General features: G+C 37.3%; 1 protein-coding gene across 4 annotated transcripts in view; it reads left to right on the top strand.

Annotated features, from left to right (window-relative positions):
• The window catches only part of SOS2 (SOS Ras/Rho guanine nucleotide exchange factor 2), a 107330-nt gene that overhangs the window by 64107 nt on the left and 23373 nt on the right, over nt 1-19850 (top strand). For all 4 annotated transcript variants that reach the window (XR_013975275.1, XM_080926424.1, XM_080926423.1 and 1 more), the window contains 7 exons: nt 887-985; nt 10069-10196; nt 10824-11479; nt 12069-12150; nt 13339-13461; nt 16386-16489; nt 19429-19651. Coding sequence is in view for 3 of the 4 variants with exons in the window: in XM_080926424.1 (XP_080782550.1) it covers nt 887-985; nt 10069-10196; nt 10824-11479; nt 12069-12150; nt 13339-13461; nt 16386-16489; nt 19429-19651 (1415 nt within the window). In the remaining variant the exon portion in view is untranslated. The remainder of the gene's footprint in view (nt 1-886; nt 986-10068; nt 10197-10823; nt 11480-12068; nt 12151-13338; nt 13462-16385; nt 16490-19428; nt 19652-19850) is intronic.

Genomic DNA, 19850 nt, shown 5'->3' with positions numbered 1-19850 from the left:
CTAGCTTCTCATTGTTCTGAAGGCTAGGGATTCCAGACTCACGATGCTGACAGATTCATGGTCTGATGAGGCTCCTCTGGTTCCCGTCTCATTCACAGTGCTGCCGTAGGTGGCTGCAGGGGCCAGCACACTCCCTTAGGTCTTTTTCAGGTTATCGGCCCTGTTCTTGAGGGTGTGCCCTCATAGCCTAACTGTAAAACTAATGAATGGGGCTAGGTTCCAATGCGACCATCAGTAGCCAAAGCTAAAGAAAAACCTCACAGGCTTCTTGACACACCCAGTCTCACTTAGTAAGCACAGTTAGCTGTGTCAGGTGAGTTATGTACCAAATATTTTTCATAAACAAACTAAATCTGAAATGTATTTACTCACTGGGAAAATATTTCTAGAGACATTTTATACAATATCCTTAAATACATTCTTTGTAATTATTTAAACTTATAACATTTTTTTTTGATTATTGGCTGTTGTTTGTTTTTTAAGCTAGGTTCTAGGCTCAGGATGGCCTGTTGTGCACAACCATCCTGCCTTGACTTCCCAGCAGATGGGATTATACCTTGTATGCCACCTTGACTAGTTCAACTCACAGTAAATAAATAGCTTTTTAAAAATCCTTTAGGGTATGAGGAGACCCCAGATGGTTTAAAATCTGTGGACAACATCGAGAAAGTTTCTTCGTCATGTAACACATGCAGAAGTGTTTCTGTTTACAGATTGTGCAAGGGACTGGGAGGGAAGAGGATTTCTAGCACTTCATTCTCACTAGGATGCACACTCACCATTATCCCCTTGTTACATCTGCATCTTGTATTTAAAAGCTGCTTCTCTTCGGCACTGCTGTGATGTGTCCCTGTTTCAGAGATATGCTGTATCTTTTGCTTTGCAGTCCATTGCTGACGGCTTTAAGGAGGCTGTTCGATACGTCCTTCCACGCCTCATGCTGGTGCCGGTGTACCACTGTTGGCATTACTTTGAATTATTAAAGGTAAGACAGAAGCTTCTTAGAACAAGGTCATTAGATGACTAATAATAGCCTAAAGCCTATTTTTATCTGGTTATAATCTTAATATTTTTACTCATAAAAATATAGTGTCCTAGGGCTAGGGACAGAGCTCAGTGCAGGAATGCCTGTAATGTGATGCTGCGGAGCTGGGCAACAAACACACAAGCCCAGAGGATACATTGTAACGTTTCCACAAGAGCCCAGAGGATACATTCTAACATTTCCACAAGAGCCCAGAAGGATACATTGTAACATTTCCACAAGAGCCCAGAAGGATATATACTAACATTTCCACAAGAGCCCAGAGGATACATTCTAACATTTCCACAAGAGCCCAGAAGGATATATACTAACGTTTCAAACCTGAAACTCTTATGGATTTTATCACTCAGTAAGTTATTTTCATGTTGTAGACAGACATGAGGAAATTTATTTTTGTTAGTTTCTAACATAGATGCTCAAATTATCAGCCTTAGTGGAAGAATGTTTTCATGTTAAAATTAATTTTTGGAGATCCATAGTACCAATCTTTGAAAAAATTACTTAATTTTAGAACTATCATAAATGTCTTTTATTGTTTGACCATTTCATACATGTAAACAGTATGTCTTGATTAAATTCACACCTCCTTCCCTCCCACTCCCCCTGGTTGTTCCTAACACTTCCTGCCCCCTTTTTTTTGCTTTTTATTCTTTGTGAATCTCACATTTTACACCCTGGTCCCCCTCATATCTCCATCCCTTTGTATTCACCCTCTGTCCTTGCAAGCTCCCCCCAAATAAATTAATAATAATAATAATAATAATAATAATAATAATAATAATAATAATAATAATAATAATAATAATTTAAAGTCTCGTTGTGGAAGCTGCAGTGTATGAGAACCTAATTTGGAGAAAATCAGTTTGAAGTCTTCATGAAATGTAATATCCTTAATTTCTTAGTATAAACCAAGTGAACACAATTTGTGTGTGTGTGCGCGCACGCTCATGAAAGGTAGGAGGGAAAGAGGAAAGGAGGGAGAGAGAATGAAGAATGAGTAAATTGGTCTTGACCGTAGAGAAAAGAATCTCATGTTGTCTAGACTGGCCTTGAACTCTTTGCATAGCTGAGGGTATCTTTGAAGGGCTGAGATTACGCTTGTGCTGTATATACACAATTTAAACAGTGGTTCTGTTTTCATTTTCTGACTGGTCCCTAGCCTTAATCACATTGGCTAAGGAACTTTAGTGACTAATTGTAACAAGTGGTGTCAATGTGAGCCAAGCCGCCACAGTCAGAGTTGTCTTGCTCTTTCTTAGCTGCGCTGTAGCGATGAAGGCAGCCTTGCAACCATAGCCATCCAGCCAGGGTGGAGATGTTAGCAACACAGAGGACAACTGTAAACTAATGATAACATTACTACGACTTTAACTCTGTAGGAATCCAAATAAATATCCAGGCTCTTTATGAAGCCTGTATCTCATGTGTACCTCTGTATCTGTTAGTCTCTACGGATGAAATTAATATCTTTAGGTTATCTATTTGTGAACAAAAAATTATGAACTGCAGGCATTTAATGGGAATTAGACACCTTAAACTTGTCTTCTTGAAATACATGTTCTTTAGAAACTACCAAGCAAATTCTTTGCCTAGATGTCTAGGAGACAGCTGTGGAAGTAGTCTAGCCCTTATGCCAGAGTTAACTGTGGAGTCAATGGACAAAGTCTAAGCAGGCAATGGAAACCAGTAATTTGTGGCCTTAAACCAGGTGCATAATGGTCAAGCAGGAAGCTGCTTTACTTAAAGAACAATTTTTAAAAATGGGGAACAAAATGTTCCTGAGCTAGGTAAACTGGAATTGTATTCAAAATTCACAAAGGGAAAAGGCAGAGGTGCTCATATGGGGCCTGGGGTCCCCGAGGACTGAGGGGGAGTGAGAATGGGTGGTTTCCAGAGAAGCTCCGCCTTGACCTGCTTTGTAACCAAGTCTACTATAAAGGGGAGAAGATACTGCCTGAGGCACTAGACATGAGGAAAGCTCTTCTTGGTGAAGTGTTTTAAAGCTTTGAGGAATGACCAACAGACAGAAACCTCCGTGTCTAATTAAAGCTACAAGCTCAGGATCTGTAATTTTAATGAACACATAGCAACAGTAAGAACAAATAGGAACATAAAATGGGAAAAGTCACAGAAAGAAGAAGCTTCAAATCTCAAAAGACCTGAATGACTCACAAAAAGGTTATTCAGAAGCCAATAATTGCACATTCAGACTCATTATTAGTCAGAAAACATACATTAAGATCACAAGCATTACCTGTGCATCAGGTTAAAAGTCTAAGAACAAGTAGAAAAGGCCACATGAACTAACATACATCCCGTAATAGTGTAAACCATACAACCAGCTTTGGAGCATAGTTTGACTTACTACATTTGAAAATGTGTACACTATGACATTTTTTAAAAAGGATTTGTTTATTTATTATATATAAGTATACTGTAGCTGTCTTAGACAGACCAGAAGAGGGCATCAGATCTTATTACAGATGGTTGTGAGCCACCATGTGGTTGCTGGGAATTGGACTCAGGACCTCTGGAAGAACAGTCAGTGCTCTAACCACTGAGCAAACTCTCCAGCCCACACTATGACACACACACACACACACACACACACATATATATATACATATATATATGTACTCTAAAGTAGTGGTTCTCAATCAGTGGGTTGTGGACTCCTTTGGGGCTTAAATTACCTTTCACATGGGTCATCTAAGACTGTTGGAAAACAGAGATATTTGCATTACTATTTATAACTGTAGCAAAATTACAGTTATTAAGTAGTAATAAAATAATTGTATGGTTGGGGGTCACACTAACACGAGGAACTGTATTAAAGGGTCACGGCATTAAGAAGGTCGAGAACCACTGCTCCAGAGAAATACATGCATGTGTATCTGAAGAGATACATATAAAGAATAAAGGTGCTAGCCATTAATCAGACAGTCTGAGTTTGAGCCCCTTGATGTGTGGAGGTTACCTCTTCCCTCCACACACATGCTGTGACCCCTCTCACATACATACACACAAAATAAATGCATAAATAACAAAAAAGTTTTAAAGAATATTTGTTATCTATGATTTCAGACAGCAAAACACTGCCAATCAGAAAAGGACAAACTGTTTGACTTCGGATAAATTGTATCTGAAATGAGTTATCTGGGAAGAGGGAACTTTGGCTGAAAAAATAAATGCCTGTCAGAGTAGCCTGTGCTTTGCTCTCAATGGCTAAACTATCTCTTTAGTACCAATTTGAGGTACTTTAAATCATTTTTTAAGACTAGGTTTTAGTTTTTTTCTTAATATATACTTCAGCCTTTATGTAAAAGTTCACGTCTCAATTTATAAATAACTTTATAACTATTATAGTCAAATTTACATAAATATATAGAAATATAATTACATATTAATTATTAATAAATAGATAAATATTTTACAATTTGGTTTCAAGACAGAGTTTTTCTATGCATTCTTTGCTGTCCCAGAACTCATTCTGTAGACCAGGCTGTCCTAGAACTCAGGGATCCACCTACCTCGGCCTCCCTAGTGCTGGGATTAAAGGTGTGCACCATTGTGTTCAACATATACATCCTTTATTATATATTGTTTTAGTTAGGTTTCTATTGTGGTAAAACACTGTTGGGGCAAAAGAGGTCTATTTTATCCTACATTTCCAGATAGCAGTTCATGACTGAGGAATTAGGGCAGGCACTGAAGGAACTGGAGTGGGAGCCACAGAGGAGTACTGTTTACTGGGTTGCTCCCTGGGTCTTGCTCAACCTGCTTTTTATACTACCGAACCACCTGCTTAGAGATGGCACCACCCATGGTGGTCTGAGCCCTAGCACATCATTAGATGTAGATTAGAATTAGAATCTGGACCTCTGGAAGAGCAGTCAATGCTCTTAACCACTGAGCCATCTCTCCAGCCCCAGAATAAAATTCTTAAGAGTATTGACTATATAGGAATTTACCTATCTAGAGCTATTTATTTAGATCTGCAAATTAGAAAAAGCAATAAACAGGTCAACCTAATGCTACACTTACTAGATCCTGTAACAGAGGAAAGACTACCTAAAAGGACAATACTGAGACATAAATCACTGTGTTCTAGATGAATTAATAAAGCCTTTTGTTGACATGTGTTTGTTGAGACCAAGTCTCATGTAGTCCAGGCTGGGCCCAAACTCTCTATGGGTATGAGAACAACCATAAACACCCCATCGTTCCATCCCAGTTACAGCTGTATGCCACCCGGCCCAGGTTAGGCAGTGCTAGGAGTTGAACTTGGGCATTGTGCATGCTAGAAAAGCATTCTGCCAGCTGAGCCATCCCCAGCCCATGACTATAGAGCTTTATTGTAAGTTTTTCTGAGGTTGGCCTGAACTATGTTCTGATCCTACAAGAAATATTCTTATTCTAAGATTTAATGCTAAAATATTAACAGATTAAAGAATAACATCTGAAAGTATTTTTCTGTTTTCCTTAGGTTAAACAAATAAAAAAAATACACCCACTGTATAACCCCCCCCCCATCGTTCTGTGCATTTAAGATTAGAGAAATGTCACTGTCCCTACTCCACATCTTTACATTTATGTTCTCAGGTCATAACATTAAGTCTTTCCAAAGGAGGTCTTCCAAAAAACAAGCTGCTTCCTTGGTTCTAATGTTCTACTTTTTGGTGACATGAACGAGCAAGAGCAATCTAAGAGGTGTGTGCGTGCGTGCGTGTGTGTGTGTGTGTGTGTGTGTGTGTGTGTGTGTGTGTGTACGTACATGTGCACATACATATATACATGCATACATACATCATACATATTGGGAAGTTGAAGGGAAGCATTCTACCAGGAAGCCCACGGTTGTTGACAGTCCTGAGGATAGCTATAAGTACAAAGAGATATGTCAACATTACTGACAAAAAAAAATCCTGTTACAGCTTTTTTTATCATTTATGGTGGAGACCACACTGTAGGTTTGACAAAAGCTAAAGAGTTACAGAGCCTCAAAACTCATAGGCCCTAGGATTGGGGAGTTAAGCCATGGTGAAGGAGACAACCTGCTACAGGTTGTCCTCCACTTTGAGAGTGATTTATGGTATAAGAATATTCCAAAAATAACTTCAAAGCCATTCAGCAATGTTTTCCCTCCTCTTTGGGGAGTAGAATCAGTAGGATTGGTCGCACACAAATAGAATATGAGGCAATATATTAAAAATCAGTAACTTGGGACTGAAAAGATGGCTCAGCAGTTAAGAGCACTGACTGCTCTTCCAGAGTTGCTGAGTTCAGTTCCCAGCAACCACATGGTGGATCACAGCCATCTGTAATGTGATCCAATGCCTTCTACTGGTGTGTCTGAAGACAACTACAGTGTACTCACATACATAAAATAAATAATATTTTTAAAAAGTTAGTAACTTGAGTATACAGAAATTTCTTTTGCCATTTTTACAACTATTCTATAAATTTAACATTGTTTCAGAAGAAAAAACGTAAGAGAAAAAGCATTATTTGAAAAACAATTTTAACAATACAATGTATTTCATGGTGTATTGAAGGCTACATTCATCATTTTGGTGAAGAGGCCAGTGGCTGGTGTTGCAGAAAGGTTGTGAAGACAAAAAGACCTTGACTTGTTGATCTGATTCAGCACAGTGATTTGTGTCAGCTCAGGAAGTGTAGACTACATCCTTTCAAGAACCTGTAGAGAAGTCTTACTATTGACTATGCATGGACCTCAGTGATCACAAGCTTACCTAGATACCCAAAGCTCTGAGTTCCGTCTCCAGGGCCACAAACATTTCTCCACTTATTTGAAATAATTCTGAAAATGGGAGAAATAGTAAATGATTGAACTGAGATTATAGCACACAGCCATAGGGAAAAAAATAATAAAAAAATAGGGAAATTCTAACTTTCCTGATTTTTTTTCTACTTGGCAAACTTGTAATTATTATATGACTGTTTAAAGACAACATGTGAAGGGTTTTATTTGAATAGGCTGAGAGAAGAGAAGTTTTGTAGCTTCATAACTGAATAGAGGGTGGTTCTGTTTGGTAGAATTTCACTGCTGCTGCTAATTGAAGATTTTAATTAAAAAAAAAAGCCTATAGATATTTTATGTCGTCAACATCCTTTATTATGATATATATCTATACCTATTTATCTAATATATATCATATGTATGTGTGTGTGTGATGGACACTGTTTATAGTCCATGTGTGATTAGCATTGAGTGATGGTAAACGTGTGATGTCCAGTGTATCACACACATATATGATACATGTATATCATAAAATACCACATGCTGTGTATATATACATATGATATATATAAAATTAGACACTGTCTCACTATATATCCCTGAGTGTTCTGGAATCACCATATACTCCAGGCTGGCCTCATACAGAAATCTTCCTGTCTTTGCCTCCCAAGTGCTAAGATTACCGGCATGTACTACTACACCCAGCTCTTGAGATATTTTAATGTAGAGCTGAAATGAAATTTTTTGTAAGAAATCATTTAAAGTTTTTACTTTTTATGTGTGTGTTTTGCCTGTATGTCTGTGCACCATGCAAGTGTATTGCCTACAAAGGAAAAAGAGGGTATTGAGTTCCCTAAAACTGGAGTTACAGACAGTTGTGAGCTGCCATGTGGGTGCTAGGAAACCGAACCTGGGTCCTCTAGAAGAACAGCAAGTATTCTTAACCACTGGGCCATCTCCCCAGCCTGAGAAGTCCTTAATATAAGCAAAGTAAGTAATTTTGCTGGTGATCTTCACCTAAACTTCAGAATAACCAAGCACTGATCCTTTTCCAGCACAACAAGCACAGTATCTTTTCAGCATCTACTTAGTAATCTAAAGATTAGGGCATTACTCCTGATATACTCATTTAAATTATTTTCATTGTTAACACTTTGGTGGCAAAATGTTTTTAGGTATCTTTGAAAAATCTGATATCTCATGTCTTCCAAGTAAGGGACAGTTTATAGGACACAAAAGGTGCTGACTCGGTCTGCAGGTAACATCCAAATAGTTACTTTTTTTAAAAAAAATTGAATATTCTCTGTCTTTACATTTCAAATGTTATCCCCTTTTCCTCCACTCCATTCCCCCTCCCCCTCTACTTGTTTTCCAAATAGTTACTTTTAAGCCCCTTGAAATATGATGAAAACTTAAAATTTATCACAATTTTCTAGATTAAGATTGTGAAATAAATTTGAGTGTTTAAATTTTTCTGAACTGATAATTTTTACATAGTTGTATAAATATACACGTATACAATTTCTGTATAACATCTATGTAATACTTTGCTCTCTATCAAAAAGATTAAAATATTGGCATATAATCTAACATAAATTATTATAAGGTAAATTCTTTTCCTTTCTAAGAGAAAGTGTTTTTCTTCTGAGATAAATATTAAATAAAAATTTCAGCAAGCAAAATAAAGCCAAAATTTGAGGGATTAAAAAATTAGTTGTAAATTTTTATTTCTAAATATTATTAATTTTTTAAAATTAGCCTTTATGGTTTCTTGATACTGCAGTGGTTAAATTTAATGTTATAAAACTATCCTCTTACAGAGGGTCTGGTTTGATTGTCTGTACCCACATGTACTCACAACCATCTAGGACTTCAGTTCCAGAGAATCTGATGTCCCCTTCTGGTGGCCTCTGTGGGCACCAGGTACACATGGCATGTTGATATGTATGTAGACTAAGCACCGTTATACATACAATAATGTACAAATTAAAATATGTCAGTAAAACCCTTTATGATATTTGGTTACACACAGCTTTTGATGCATTGAAGTACAAAATGTGTATATTTTATCTTGTTGTATAACAAATATATGTAAAGTTTTTGAAATTGCCAGAACTTAAGTATTTAACAGAGAGTATGTAACAACTTTAGGAGTTTATCTTATTGTACATTTTTATATTAGTGAATAAAAGTAACTTTTTAAAAAAGACTTTTTAAGCCAGGCCTGGTGGCACACACCTTCAGTCCCAGCACTCGGAAGGCAGAAGTAGTTGGATCTCTGTGAGTTCAAGGCCAGTCTGGTCTACAAAGCTAGTCCAGGCCAGCCAGGGCTGTTACACAGAGAAAACCTGTCTTGAACAACCAAGAAAAAAATGTTTCTTTGCAACTGTGTGTGTATAGTGTTGAGGTTGGGTGTGGGCACTAGGACACGTGAGGCAGAGGGCAGACTCTGTGGAGCTGGTTCTCCTACCTTTACAGGGTTCTGCAGACTGAACTCAAGTCATTAGGTTTGCCCAGCAAGCATTTTAGCCAACCAGCCATCTTGCTGGCCCTAAAGTAACTTTTAAACATCATGCTTTAAGTACTTTAAATTGTTTTATATGATGAAAAGTTCCTAAATCATTTCACACTTACCTTTTTTATTGATTGTTATGCTGACAGTACTTTATATCTTCATTTATTTGTTTTAAGGAGTCAGATAGTATGTGTAATTATACAAAGTTACAGTTGTCTATAAAGTTAGTGAGGAAGGAGTGCTTTGGTTTACAGTTTCCCTCATCACTGTGGGCAAAGCATGGCAGCATCCTCAGTCAAGAGGCAAAGGACTGGAAGTAAGGCCAGGTTATGAAACCTCCCGGTGTGCACCAGTGGACACTTCACCTAATGGTTCCACAGCCTTCCTCAAACAGTGCTACCGCCGGAACAGTGTGCAGACACATGAGCCTATGGGAGACATTGAATATTCCAACTGAAGTGTTAATACATTTAAGTTTTAAATATGTTACACTTTAACTACAAAGAAGTTGAGAATAGGGCTGAAGAGATGGCTCAGTGTTTAAGAGCACTGACTGTTCTTCAAGAGGTCCTAAGTTCAATTCCTAGCAACCACAGGGTGACTCACAACCATCTATAATGAGATCCAGCGCCCTCTTCTGGTGTGTCTGAATCAAGCAACATTGTACTCACATACATTAAATAAATAAATCTTTTTTTAAAAAAAAGTTGAGAATAGGACCAAATGATGTAATTTTCTCCCCCTCAGCAGTTGAAAGCATGTAGTGAAGAACAGGAAGACAGAGAGTGCTTGAATCAGGCTATCACTGCCCTCATGAATCTCCAAGGCAGCATGGACCGAATTTACAAGCAGCACTCGCCGAGGCGCCGACCTGGGTAAGTCTAGAGTGTCCAAACATGAAGGTATGTTTCCTTCACCGTGTGTGGCACCCACAGTTCCCACGTGTGATTTAGAATGATACCACATTCTTAGATTTATGGTTGTGAGCCTAGCCTTTAACAGCTAGCCATCTCTCCAGCCTTGACACCACACATTCTTAAAAGTGATGCTTGTCCTTTTGTTGTCTGTTTTAGTCAGAAGTTCACCAAATTACCATTGTTAAATTTTTAGGTTATAGTTTATAAATTTAAATATATATTTAATGAAATTTTATATAATTTTCTGCAAACAATGTAGAATCTTCTATAATTTTAGTTCTTATGGCTCTAGGAATTAAATATTCAGCTGTAATATTTACTTTGATAGTAATAAAATTGAGTTAGTTGCTATTGAAAGGCAGGGCTAGAAGAAAATAATTGTTAGTATCATAGTTTAATATTTCATTATTTAAGCTTTTAAATGCTGAGTATTCAAACCCAGGGCTTTTTACCTGCTAAGTATGGACTCAGTCATTGAACTATACCCCTCAACTCCACTTTAATACTTTCGTTATTTGATTTCAAATCATATAATGATTAGCACTGAATAAGCCAAAATTTACCTTGCTTTTTAAATTTTTTTAGGGATCCTGTTTGCCTTTTTTACAATCGCCAACTAAGAAGCAAGCACCTGGCTATCAAGAAAATGAACGAAATTCAGAAAAACATAGATGGGTGGGAAGGCAAAGATATTGGACAGTGCTGTAATGAGTTCATAATGGAAGGGCCACTGACCAGAGTTGGTGCTAAACATGAAAGACATATTTTTCTCTTTGATGGATTAATGATCAGCTGTAAATCTAATCATGGCCAGACACGACTTCCAGGTTATAATAGTGCAGAATACAGATTAAAAGAGAAGTTTGTCATGAGGAAAATACAAATCTGTGATAAAGAAGATGCTTGTGAATACCGACATGCTTTTGAATTAGTATCCAAAGATGAAAACAGTGTAATATTTGCTGCCAAGTCAGCTGATGAGAAGAATAATTGGATGGCAGCCCTTATCTCCCTTCAGTATCGAAGCACTCTCGATAGGATGCTGGACTCGGTGCTGCTGAAAGAGGAAAACGAACAGCCCCTGCGCTTACCACGCCCAGACGTGTATCGCTTCGTGGTGACGGACTCGGAGGAGAACATTGTTTTTGAAGACAACTTGCAGAGCAGAAGTGGAATCCCCATTATTAAAGGAGGCACAGTGGTGAAACTGATCGAAAGGCTAACATATCACATGTATGCAGGTATGGAAGACTGATCGAAAGGTTAACATTTCACATGTATGCAGGTATGGAAGGCTGATCAAAAGGCTAACATAGCACATGTATGCAGGTTTGGGAGACTAGTCCATTTTCACCAAGAGACTAGGATTCAGTGGTAAAGAACACTTCAGAGCTGATGGGGGAGGGGATGAGGAAGGACACCACAAATAAACACATAATGAAAAATCAAAAAGACTGAAGAATTCATTAAATGTTTCTAAAATGTGTCATTAATTCCAGTGACAATAAATGCCTATAAAAATGTTTATTTGAAAATTAAATTTGAAAATGGTCCCTACTCTCATTTATCAAGAAGTGGGTTCTCTACTGGAGAAGTAGAGCAGAGGCAGGGGTTCAAGGCTATCCTTGGCCACATAGTCATTTTTGAAGCCAGCCTGGGCTAAATGAGTTCTTGTTCATATTGGGGGTGGAGGGAGAAAGAAAGACTGCATCTGTCAGGAAAAAGGCACAGTGGAAGGAGCCAGAGTTAAAACCAAAGGAAAGTGTGAAACTTCGAGTTACTGAAAATGGATAAACTATACATGAATCTATTTTTGCTCGACTCTTCCAGATCCCAATTTCGTTCGTACTTTTCTTACTACATATCGCTCATTTTGTAAACCACAGGAATTGCTAAGCTTGCTGATAGAACGGTAAGAACAGCATGTTTTATCTCTCTTAACATCTTTTACTTTGCAAAGGTCCTAGGAACAGACTTGCTGTTCTTTTCAGAGGGCAAAAAAGAACTTAAAGGGTAAAAACTGTGTATTTTAATAAAGTTTATTTTGTTCCTTAAAAGATGCATCTTTCCCTTTAACTTTTACAATAAACTTGTGATGATAAATTTGAAAATATACACAAAGATAGGAGAATGTCACACTTTTGCTGGCACTGTCCAGCTTCAGTAGCCACAGATTATGACATGTTCCTTACAGATTGGACCATCCTACTCCCAGAATTATTGTGAAGTAAATTCTAGACCACATTTTTCATCAAAATATTCCTATATGCATCTTTAAAGCAGTGGTTCTCAACATTCCTAGTGCTGTGATCCGTTAATAAAGTTCATGTTGTGATGACCCCCCCCCCTTATCCTGAAAATTAATTTTGCTGTATTTTCTGTGATTTTGCTACTGTTATGAATCACAGTGTAGATATTTTTGGAGATGGAGGTTTGCCAAAGGGGTCTGAACCCATGGGTTGAGAACCTCTGTTCTAAAAGATAGTTTATTTTTAAAACTCATGTGTTATTGACCCTAAAATTAACAATTTCTATATTATTAATTTATAAATATTTAGGTTTGAGCTGAAATTTTTACTGTATTTTAAGTAGTATTTTAAAGGCCTTACAGTTTAAAATTTAAAATGTGATCCTTTTCTGTGCTGATCAGTGTTACTTATAAAACTTTTTTGAAAATAAAAATAAGAATACAGCACTTAGAACGATGTCTCCGGTTAAGAGCATGTAACTGCTCTTCCAGAGCCCAAGCTCAGTTTCCTGTACCCACACTGCCTGAAACTCCTACTCCGGTGCCTCTGGCCTCTGTGGGTGTGTATACACACACACACACACACACACACACACACACACACACACACACACATACAGGGTGGGGCAGTAACAATAATAATAAAAATAAGTAATTTTAAAAAAGACTACATCCCTTTGTACCAAATAGCCAAAGACTGTTTTCTTATGTATATAGTTTATTCAGGAAGATAAACAGTAATTGTGCATTCTACATTGGGACAGAAAACAGATTACCAAACCACCGAGTTGCATTCAAAGTCTTTTTTATTTATATATGAACAGATTTCTCATCTTTTGATTTTATTCCTAGGTTTGAAATTCCAGAACCGGAACCTACTGAGGCGGACAAGCTGGCATTAGAGAAAGGCGAGCAGCCAATCAGTGCAGATCTCAAAAGATTCCGCAAGGAATATGTCCAACCTGTGCAACTTAGGTTTGACCTGAATGTCACATCTTAAAAATACTTTCACTATATAATCTAGTTTACACACAAATTCTTGGCTCTTAGTTCAAATCTGTCTGTTACTAACTTTATTTCAGTTGTTTGCTGTCTTTCTCTGTGGGATAATTATTAAATATGTAGCCCCAAAGTAGTTTAATTATTTAAATATATCGTGTTATTTATATCATCTGTGTGTCACATGATAGATTATCTTTATACACCTGTATGTCTTTATTTTTGTCTGTACATGTGATCTGTGCACCTGTGTGTGTATGTTCACATGTGTATGATACATGTGTATGCAGGTTCACATACATGAGAGTCCCAAAGTTGGCATCCAGTGTGTCTTTTCTGATTGCTTTCTGCTCTATTGAGACAAGCTAGTCTAGCGACCCAGCTTTCCCAGGGCATCTCCAGTGTCTCCTCCACACTGCTGGGTTATAGACAGCCACTTAGAAACTTGCCTGCTGCAGCCTTGTTTCCCATTTTTCTCCTTTCATATCCCAGTATGTTAATATAGAAATTGTGGGTGCTTTCACAGTAGATAGCATTTGTGGAAGTTGTAGTTCCTTTTCTCCTCAGAATGTCTGGAATCTGATACTGTAAGGAATCCTCGTCATAGGGAAGGAATATTTCATTACAGCAGGTATATGTGTACTTACTGTCTACCAGTTCTTACCCGCTAGTGCGTCATCTTTTCTATCTTATCCTTACATCATTTCTTTGTACTACTAGGGATATGACATAATTCTATGCCTACTTTATGTATAAGGAAATAAAAACTCAGCAAGATAAAGTAACTTGAAATATAAAGGGAGTGGCAAGATAAGGTTAAAACCCATATCTGACCTCCTTAGCCAGAGTGTTTTCTTTCTTTCTTTCTTTCTTTCTTTCTTTTTTCTACTAAACATTGACATATACATCTTTCTTTGTTGTTGGCTTTTTGTTTTGGTTTGTTTTGGTTTGGTTTGATTTTTGAAACAGAATTTTTCTGTGTATCCCTGGCTATCCCAAAACTCTGTTTTATAGACCAGGCCTCAAACTCACTAAGATTCACCTGCCTCTGCCTCTTAAGTGCTAGGATCAGATCATGTGCCACCAAGCCTAGTAAGATCCATCTATCTTTTTACCACATTTCAGAAAGATTCTGTCCTGTGTTCCGCCTCCAAAGGCACTATTCTGATCTCTCCCTCCATAGACTAGAGCTATCTTTTTAGACGTGAACTGACATGTTATCTTCATTTCAGACCCCTTCACTGAATGTGCCTTTGAGATTGATCTATGTTGCTTATATCAGTAACTTTTAAATTTATTGATATGGTTGTCTTGGAATAACTGGATGGACAGTTTAGGTGTGTGTTCAGTTACAGAGGGAATTGTCAGGACTTCTCTAAACACTGTCAGAACATTTTATGCGAGCTTCTGTGTTTCATACCTTGCCAGTGTTTACAGATGTGTGTGGTTTGCACTTCTGCTGTATTGTTGAGTATACAATTGCTTCTAGTTGTGATTTGTTTTCCCTTAGTGACTCAGGATGTTAAGAACTTTGGTTTCCTACTGATCATTCACACTCATGTAATCCAGCATCTGATTAGAACTCCCTGCCTGTTTCACTTGATCTTTTATTTTGCACTGGGGTGTAGAGCTGAGCCGAGAAGCTTGCAGTCTACTGCATTTTGTCGGAAAGGGTTTTGCCAGTCTTTTCTTCCTCACAGTGGCTAGCCCACTAGTTTTCTTACTAGCATTTTGATAAGCTAAAACATTCAGTTTCGGTAAAGTCTTATGGTAAGACTTTCTCCTTTCATATAACAACCTTAGAATTGCATGGTTCTTGGAGGAAATGGAACTATTTGAATTGAGCTAAGCATACATTAGGGGCTAACTGTCCAGTGATTTGGTGCATTCCTAAGCTGCTGTGCCAGCCAGACACTCTATAACATGAAGTCGTTTAACACAAATAGCGCAATATACACTGAAAGTTAATTGTGTTCTCTCATCCTGCTGTGAGGAAAGAATAGGAACTAACTGGGAATAGTCATTTTTTTAAGTAATAAAACTAATTTATATTACAATGTATTGGTGGTAGGGAGTGGAAAATTGTGTCTATATAGATGATTAAATCTGAGTCTTTGCAATAATGTAAGTAATCATCTTGTGGCATTACAAAACAAACATACATTACAGAAAATTTGAAATTCTGTTTAAAGTTGTGGTTTTGTCTTTGGGAATAAACTACAAGATTACATTATTTCTTTGTAGCTTACAAAGAAATGATGGCAGTTGAATTCAGAATCAAATACACTAAATGCTAGTTTTTCATTTTATGTGGAAAAATGCATCAAAATGTGTATTTTAAAAAATTATTTCAGGGGCCTGGGGAAAGGAATAAGTTCAGAAAGTGCTTGCCGTTGCAAGAATGAGGACCTGGCTTCAATTTTCAGCACCCATATAGAAATCTAAGTATGGTAGTGTAGTGTGAGCCTGATATCCCAGCACTGGAGAGGTAGAGACAGGAGGATCCTGAGAGCAAACTGATCCAACAATCTAGCATAATTGGTGAGCCCCAGACCCAGTGAGAGACCCTGTCTCTGATGCTGGTGATAATGATGATGAGTGACTGAAGAAGACATGAAGATTTTGGTTGATTTTTGCCCACACACATATAATTCCTTTTTCCTGTAAGAAATTAAAAAATATATATTTTATACCAGGAAACACGATTTTTTTTATATGAGTAAAAACTGTCCCTTTTCTTAAGGTAAATAAGTAGTAAAGCACATAATGAGGTTTTATACTTTATAGTATTTAAAAGTTTAAATTTAGTGCATAATCAGAAAAACAATATTCTTAATATTTTTGAGCTCTGTGTAGCATTGAGTGTAGCTCTCAATAAATGTCTCCTTCCATTTTATCAGGGTCTTGAATGTCTTTCGCCACTGGGTCGAGCATCATTTTTATGACTTTGAAAGAGACTTGGAATTGCTTGAAAGACTAGAATCCTTCATTTCAAGTGTAAGAGGTATATTACTTAAAGGCTTGATTGATTCTTTGTTGTACATGCGTTTACTTTAGAAGTTCTGTGACTTTTAGTTCAAAAATGAATGAGCCACCATGTTTATAAAACTGAAATAATAATTAGGACATTTGGTGTTTGTTCCAATCAGTGCTGTGTGTCTTTAGCATCACCTGCAGTTGTAGACCCTTGCCTTCTCAGATGTTGGCTTTGTTCTTGTTTTCCATCAACGCTGGAGACTGAGCAAATGGCCTGCTGTATGAGCCAAGCCTTTACCACTGAGCTAGCCCTCTCAGCTCCCTTTGAAGTGTGGGAGAATACCTCTTTTAAAGAAGTCAAGGCTTATTTTTGTTTATTTATTTTTCCTTTTAAGATATTAAGGGGCTGGTGTGGTACTATTTGGAGAGGACTTGAGTCCTGTTCCCAGCACACATGATGCTCATAGTTGCCCAAACTCCAGGCTATCCGATTCCCTCATTTGGCCTCTGAACACTTGAACATACATGGTGTATACAGAGTGCCCTCTCCCTCTCTCCCTCCCCCCTCTCTATTTCTCATACTCATATAAAAATTATCTGAAAATGTTAACATTTTATGTCACCTCAAGGTTATCACTTCTTTAGCTAAATAAAAAGATTACCAATTTTGCCTCCCATTCCCCTTTATCTTATTCTTTCACTTTGGACCATTAACACTGAAAAAAAAATGTATTTTCTTGTGGAAAAGTATTCCAGGAAAAAAATCTTCTGCACTGGAAAGGTAAGAGTTTCCTACTTGAAGGTTCAGAATCACAGCATTGAAGTGAAACCCCAGGACTTGACAGTTGAACACATCACAGTTGACAATTTTCAGTCTGCACTGGCCCCATTTTCCTGGGCTGTGATTTGAAAGCATGCCAAGACAAAGGGTGTAGTAGAATAAAGCTGTTCACCTCACAGCAACCAGGGAGCAAGAACTTACTTGTTCTCTAAGGGAAATTTTGTTCAAAATAGAGGCTATGACTCTTCCTCTTTCTTTCTTTTTTTTTTAAGATATATTTATTTTAAGTATGTGAGTACAGTTTTGCTATCTTCAGACACACCAGAAGAGGGCATCAGATCATGTTACAGATGGTTGTGAGCCACCATGTGGTTTCTGGGAATTGAACTCAGGACCTCTGGAAGAGCAGTAACTGCTGAGCCATCTCTCCAGGCTGAGGATGTGATTCTTTTGTCCTAACTTGAGATGTCAAACAGAATTTTTGTTGTTCATGTGTGTCTCAATTGTTCAACTCTAAATTAAGTTTAAATCTTACTTTTATCATTTATTATCTTTAGTTTTGTGTTTGCCTGTGTGCCACACTCACTCTGGTGCCTGTGTAATCAGAAGACTGCACAGCTAGAGAACGAATCCCACCATGCCAGTGCTGGGACTGAGCCTGGGTCCTCTGCGAGAGCAGCCAGTGCTGTTAACCGCTGAGTCTTCTTTCCAGACTCTTATTTCATATTTTTGAGAAAGGATCTCATGTACCCCAGGCAGGATTTGAACACGTTAACGTAGCCAAGAGTGATTTTGAACTCTTGTTCTGCCTCTACCTTCTGCATGCTAAAATGAATTATATCAAAACTATTGATGAAAACAGTGAGTTGTATATAATCTAAGTTATACAAGGCATATATTAAATTTATTTATTTAGAGCATTGTGTTAATGTTCTACATTCTCTTCTACAAATCATATCTCAGAGTAACTAAATATTTCATGAGGGAAAGTTAATTTTTTAATAGAAATAGCTTAACAACTGAAAAGTGAATGATATATCCTCATTCCCCCAGTGACAAGAAATAATAGATCAGGGGGCCAGAGAGATGGCTCAGTGGTTAAGAGTGCTTTTTGCTGTTACAAAGGCCCTCGGTTCAGTTCCCAGTGACTATATTAATGTAGCTCATAACTGCCTGTAACTGGATCTAGGGTAATCACACATCCTCTTCGAGTCTCCAGGGGTACTTTTGCATGCCTGTGTGTGTGTTAGAATTAGTAAAATTCACAAAAAGAAAGATTAACAGACATTCTGTAGTAGAATTAGACCTACATTTCTATATCTCTGGTTTTGAAAAAAATCTAGGAGATAGCTATGTATCACAAGTAATGCCATAGATAAGAAACTGCAAAAAAAAAAAAAAAAAAAAAAAAAAAAAAATGCAAACTTGGGAAAAATTAACAGAACAAATACCACAGGATCAGTAATTCAGTTTCTTTAACAAATAAGTTGCAAGCATTTTGAGTGATAAAAGGAAAACTTGCATAGTAAAGGAAATGATGTATCAACTTAATGTCATGATTGTGTCCTTTTTACACTTAATATAATTTATGCATTTGGCTGTTTAGCTTACATATATGTATGTCTGTGTACCATTGAGGCAAGAAGAGGGCATTGGATCCTCTGGAACTGGAGTTTCAGACTGTTGCAGGTATTTGCTAGTGAACCTGGGTCCTATGGAAGATAAGCTAGTACTTTTAGCCGATGGGCCATATCTCCAGCCACTTGTGTCCTTTTAAAAACAAGTCAACTGTATAAAAGTTAAACTCAAATACTAGCAAAACATGTGAAGACATTAATATTATGTCTTAAGACAAAACATAAGAAGACATTAAGACAAAAGGCACTTTGCTGGATGTGGTGACTCATGTCTGTAATACCTGATTTGGGGCCCAAGGATTTAGGATTTAGAAGTTAAAACTAGTTTTTAGACTCTATAGTCAGATGCTATTTGAAGAAAAATGTGAGGGATCAGTTTTTATATGTAACAGTGGTATTGTGATTACTTTGGAGGTTTTAAAATCATATGCTTAAATACTAAAGAAATAATGAAATGTCTTATAGTTGTGGAAGCCAAGTAATAGTTAATCTTGCCATTTGCAGTGATGTTTGTCAAGTAAACGGCTTTTCTGTTTGTTTCCACGCTAGGGAAAGCCATGAAGAAATGGGTAGAATCCATTGCTAAAATCATCAAGAGGAAAAAGCAAGCTCAGGCAAATGGAATAAGCCATAACATCACCTTTGAGAGTCCACCTCCACCAGTTGAATGGCACATAAGCAAAGCAGGACAGTTTGAAACATTTGACCTTATGACCCTGCATCCCATAGAGATTGCACGGCAGTTAACACTTTTGGAGTCTGATCTCTACAGGTAGACTGTTAATTTCTTGCTTTATTTCAAGAACTCTGAATATGCTTCTTAAGGGTTTTCAGAATACTTTGCTAATTATTCATCAGTGTTTAAGAATAAGAATATAGCCTTGTGGTAATGTTTGGTATTCAAAAATCATTATGTTTAATTTATATACACCAGGAAAACTCTGACTGTTTCCATGTTAGGTTCTACATGT

Source organism: Micromys minutus (assembly GCF_963924665.1).
Source record: "Micromys minutus genome assembly, chromosome: 1".
NCBI classification, from domain to species: domain Eukaryota; kingdom Metazoa; phylum Chordata; class Mammalia; order Rodentia; family Muridae; genus Micromys; species Micromys minutus.
The sequence above is the reverse complement of the archived record's forward strand: the minus strand, read 5'-3'. Positions and strand labels throughout refer to the sequence as shown.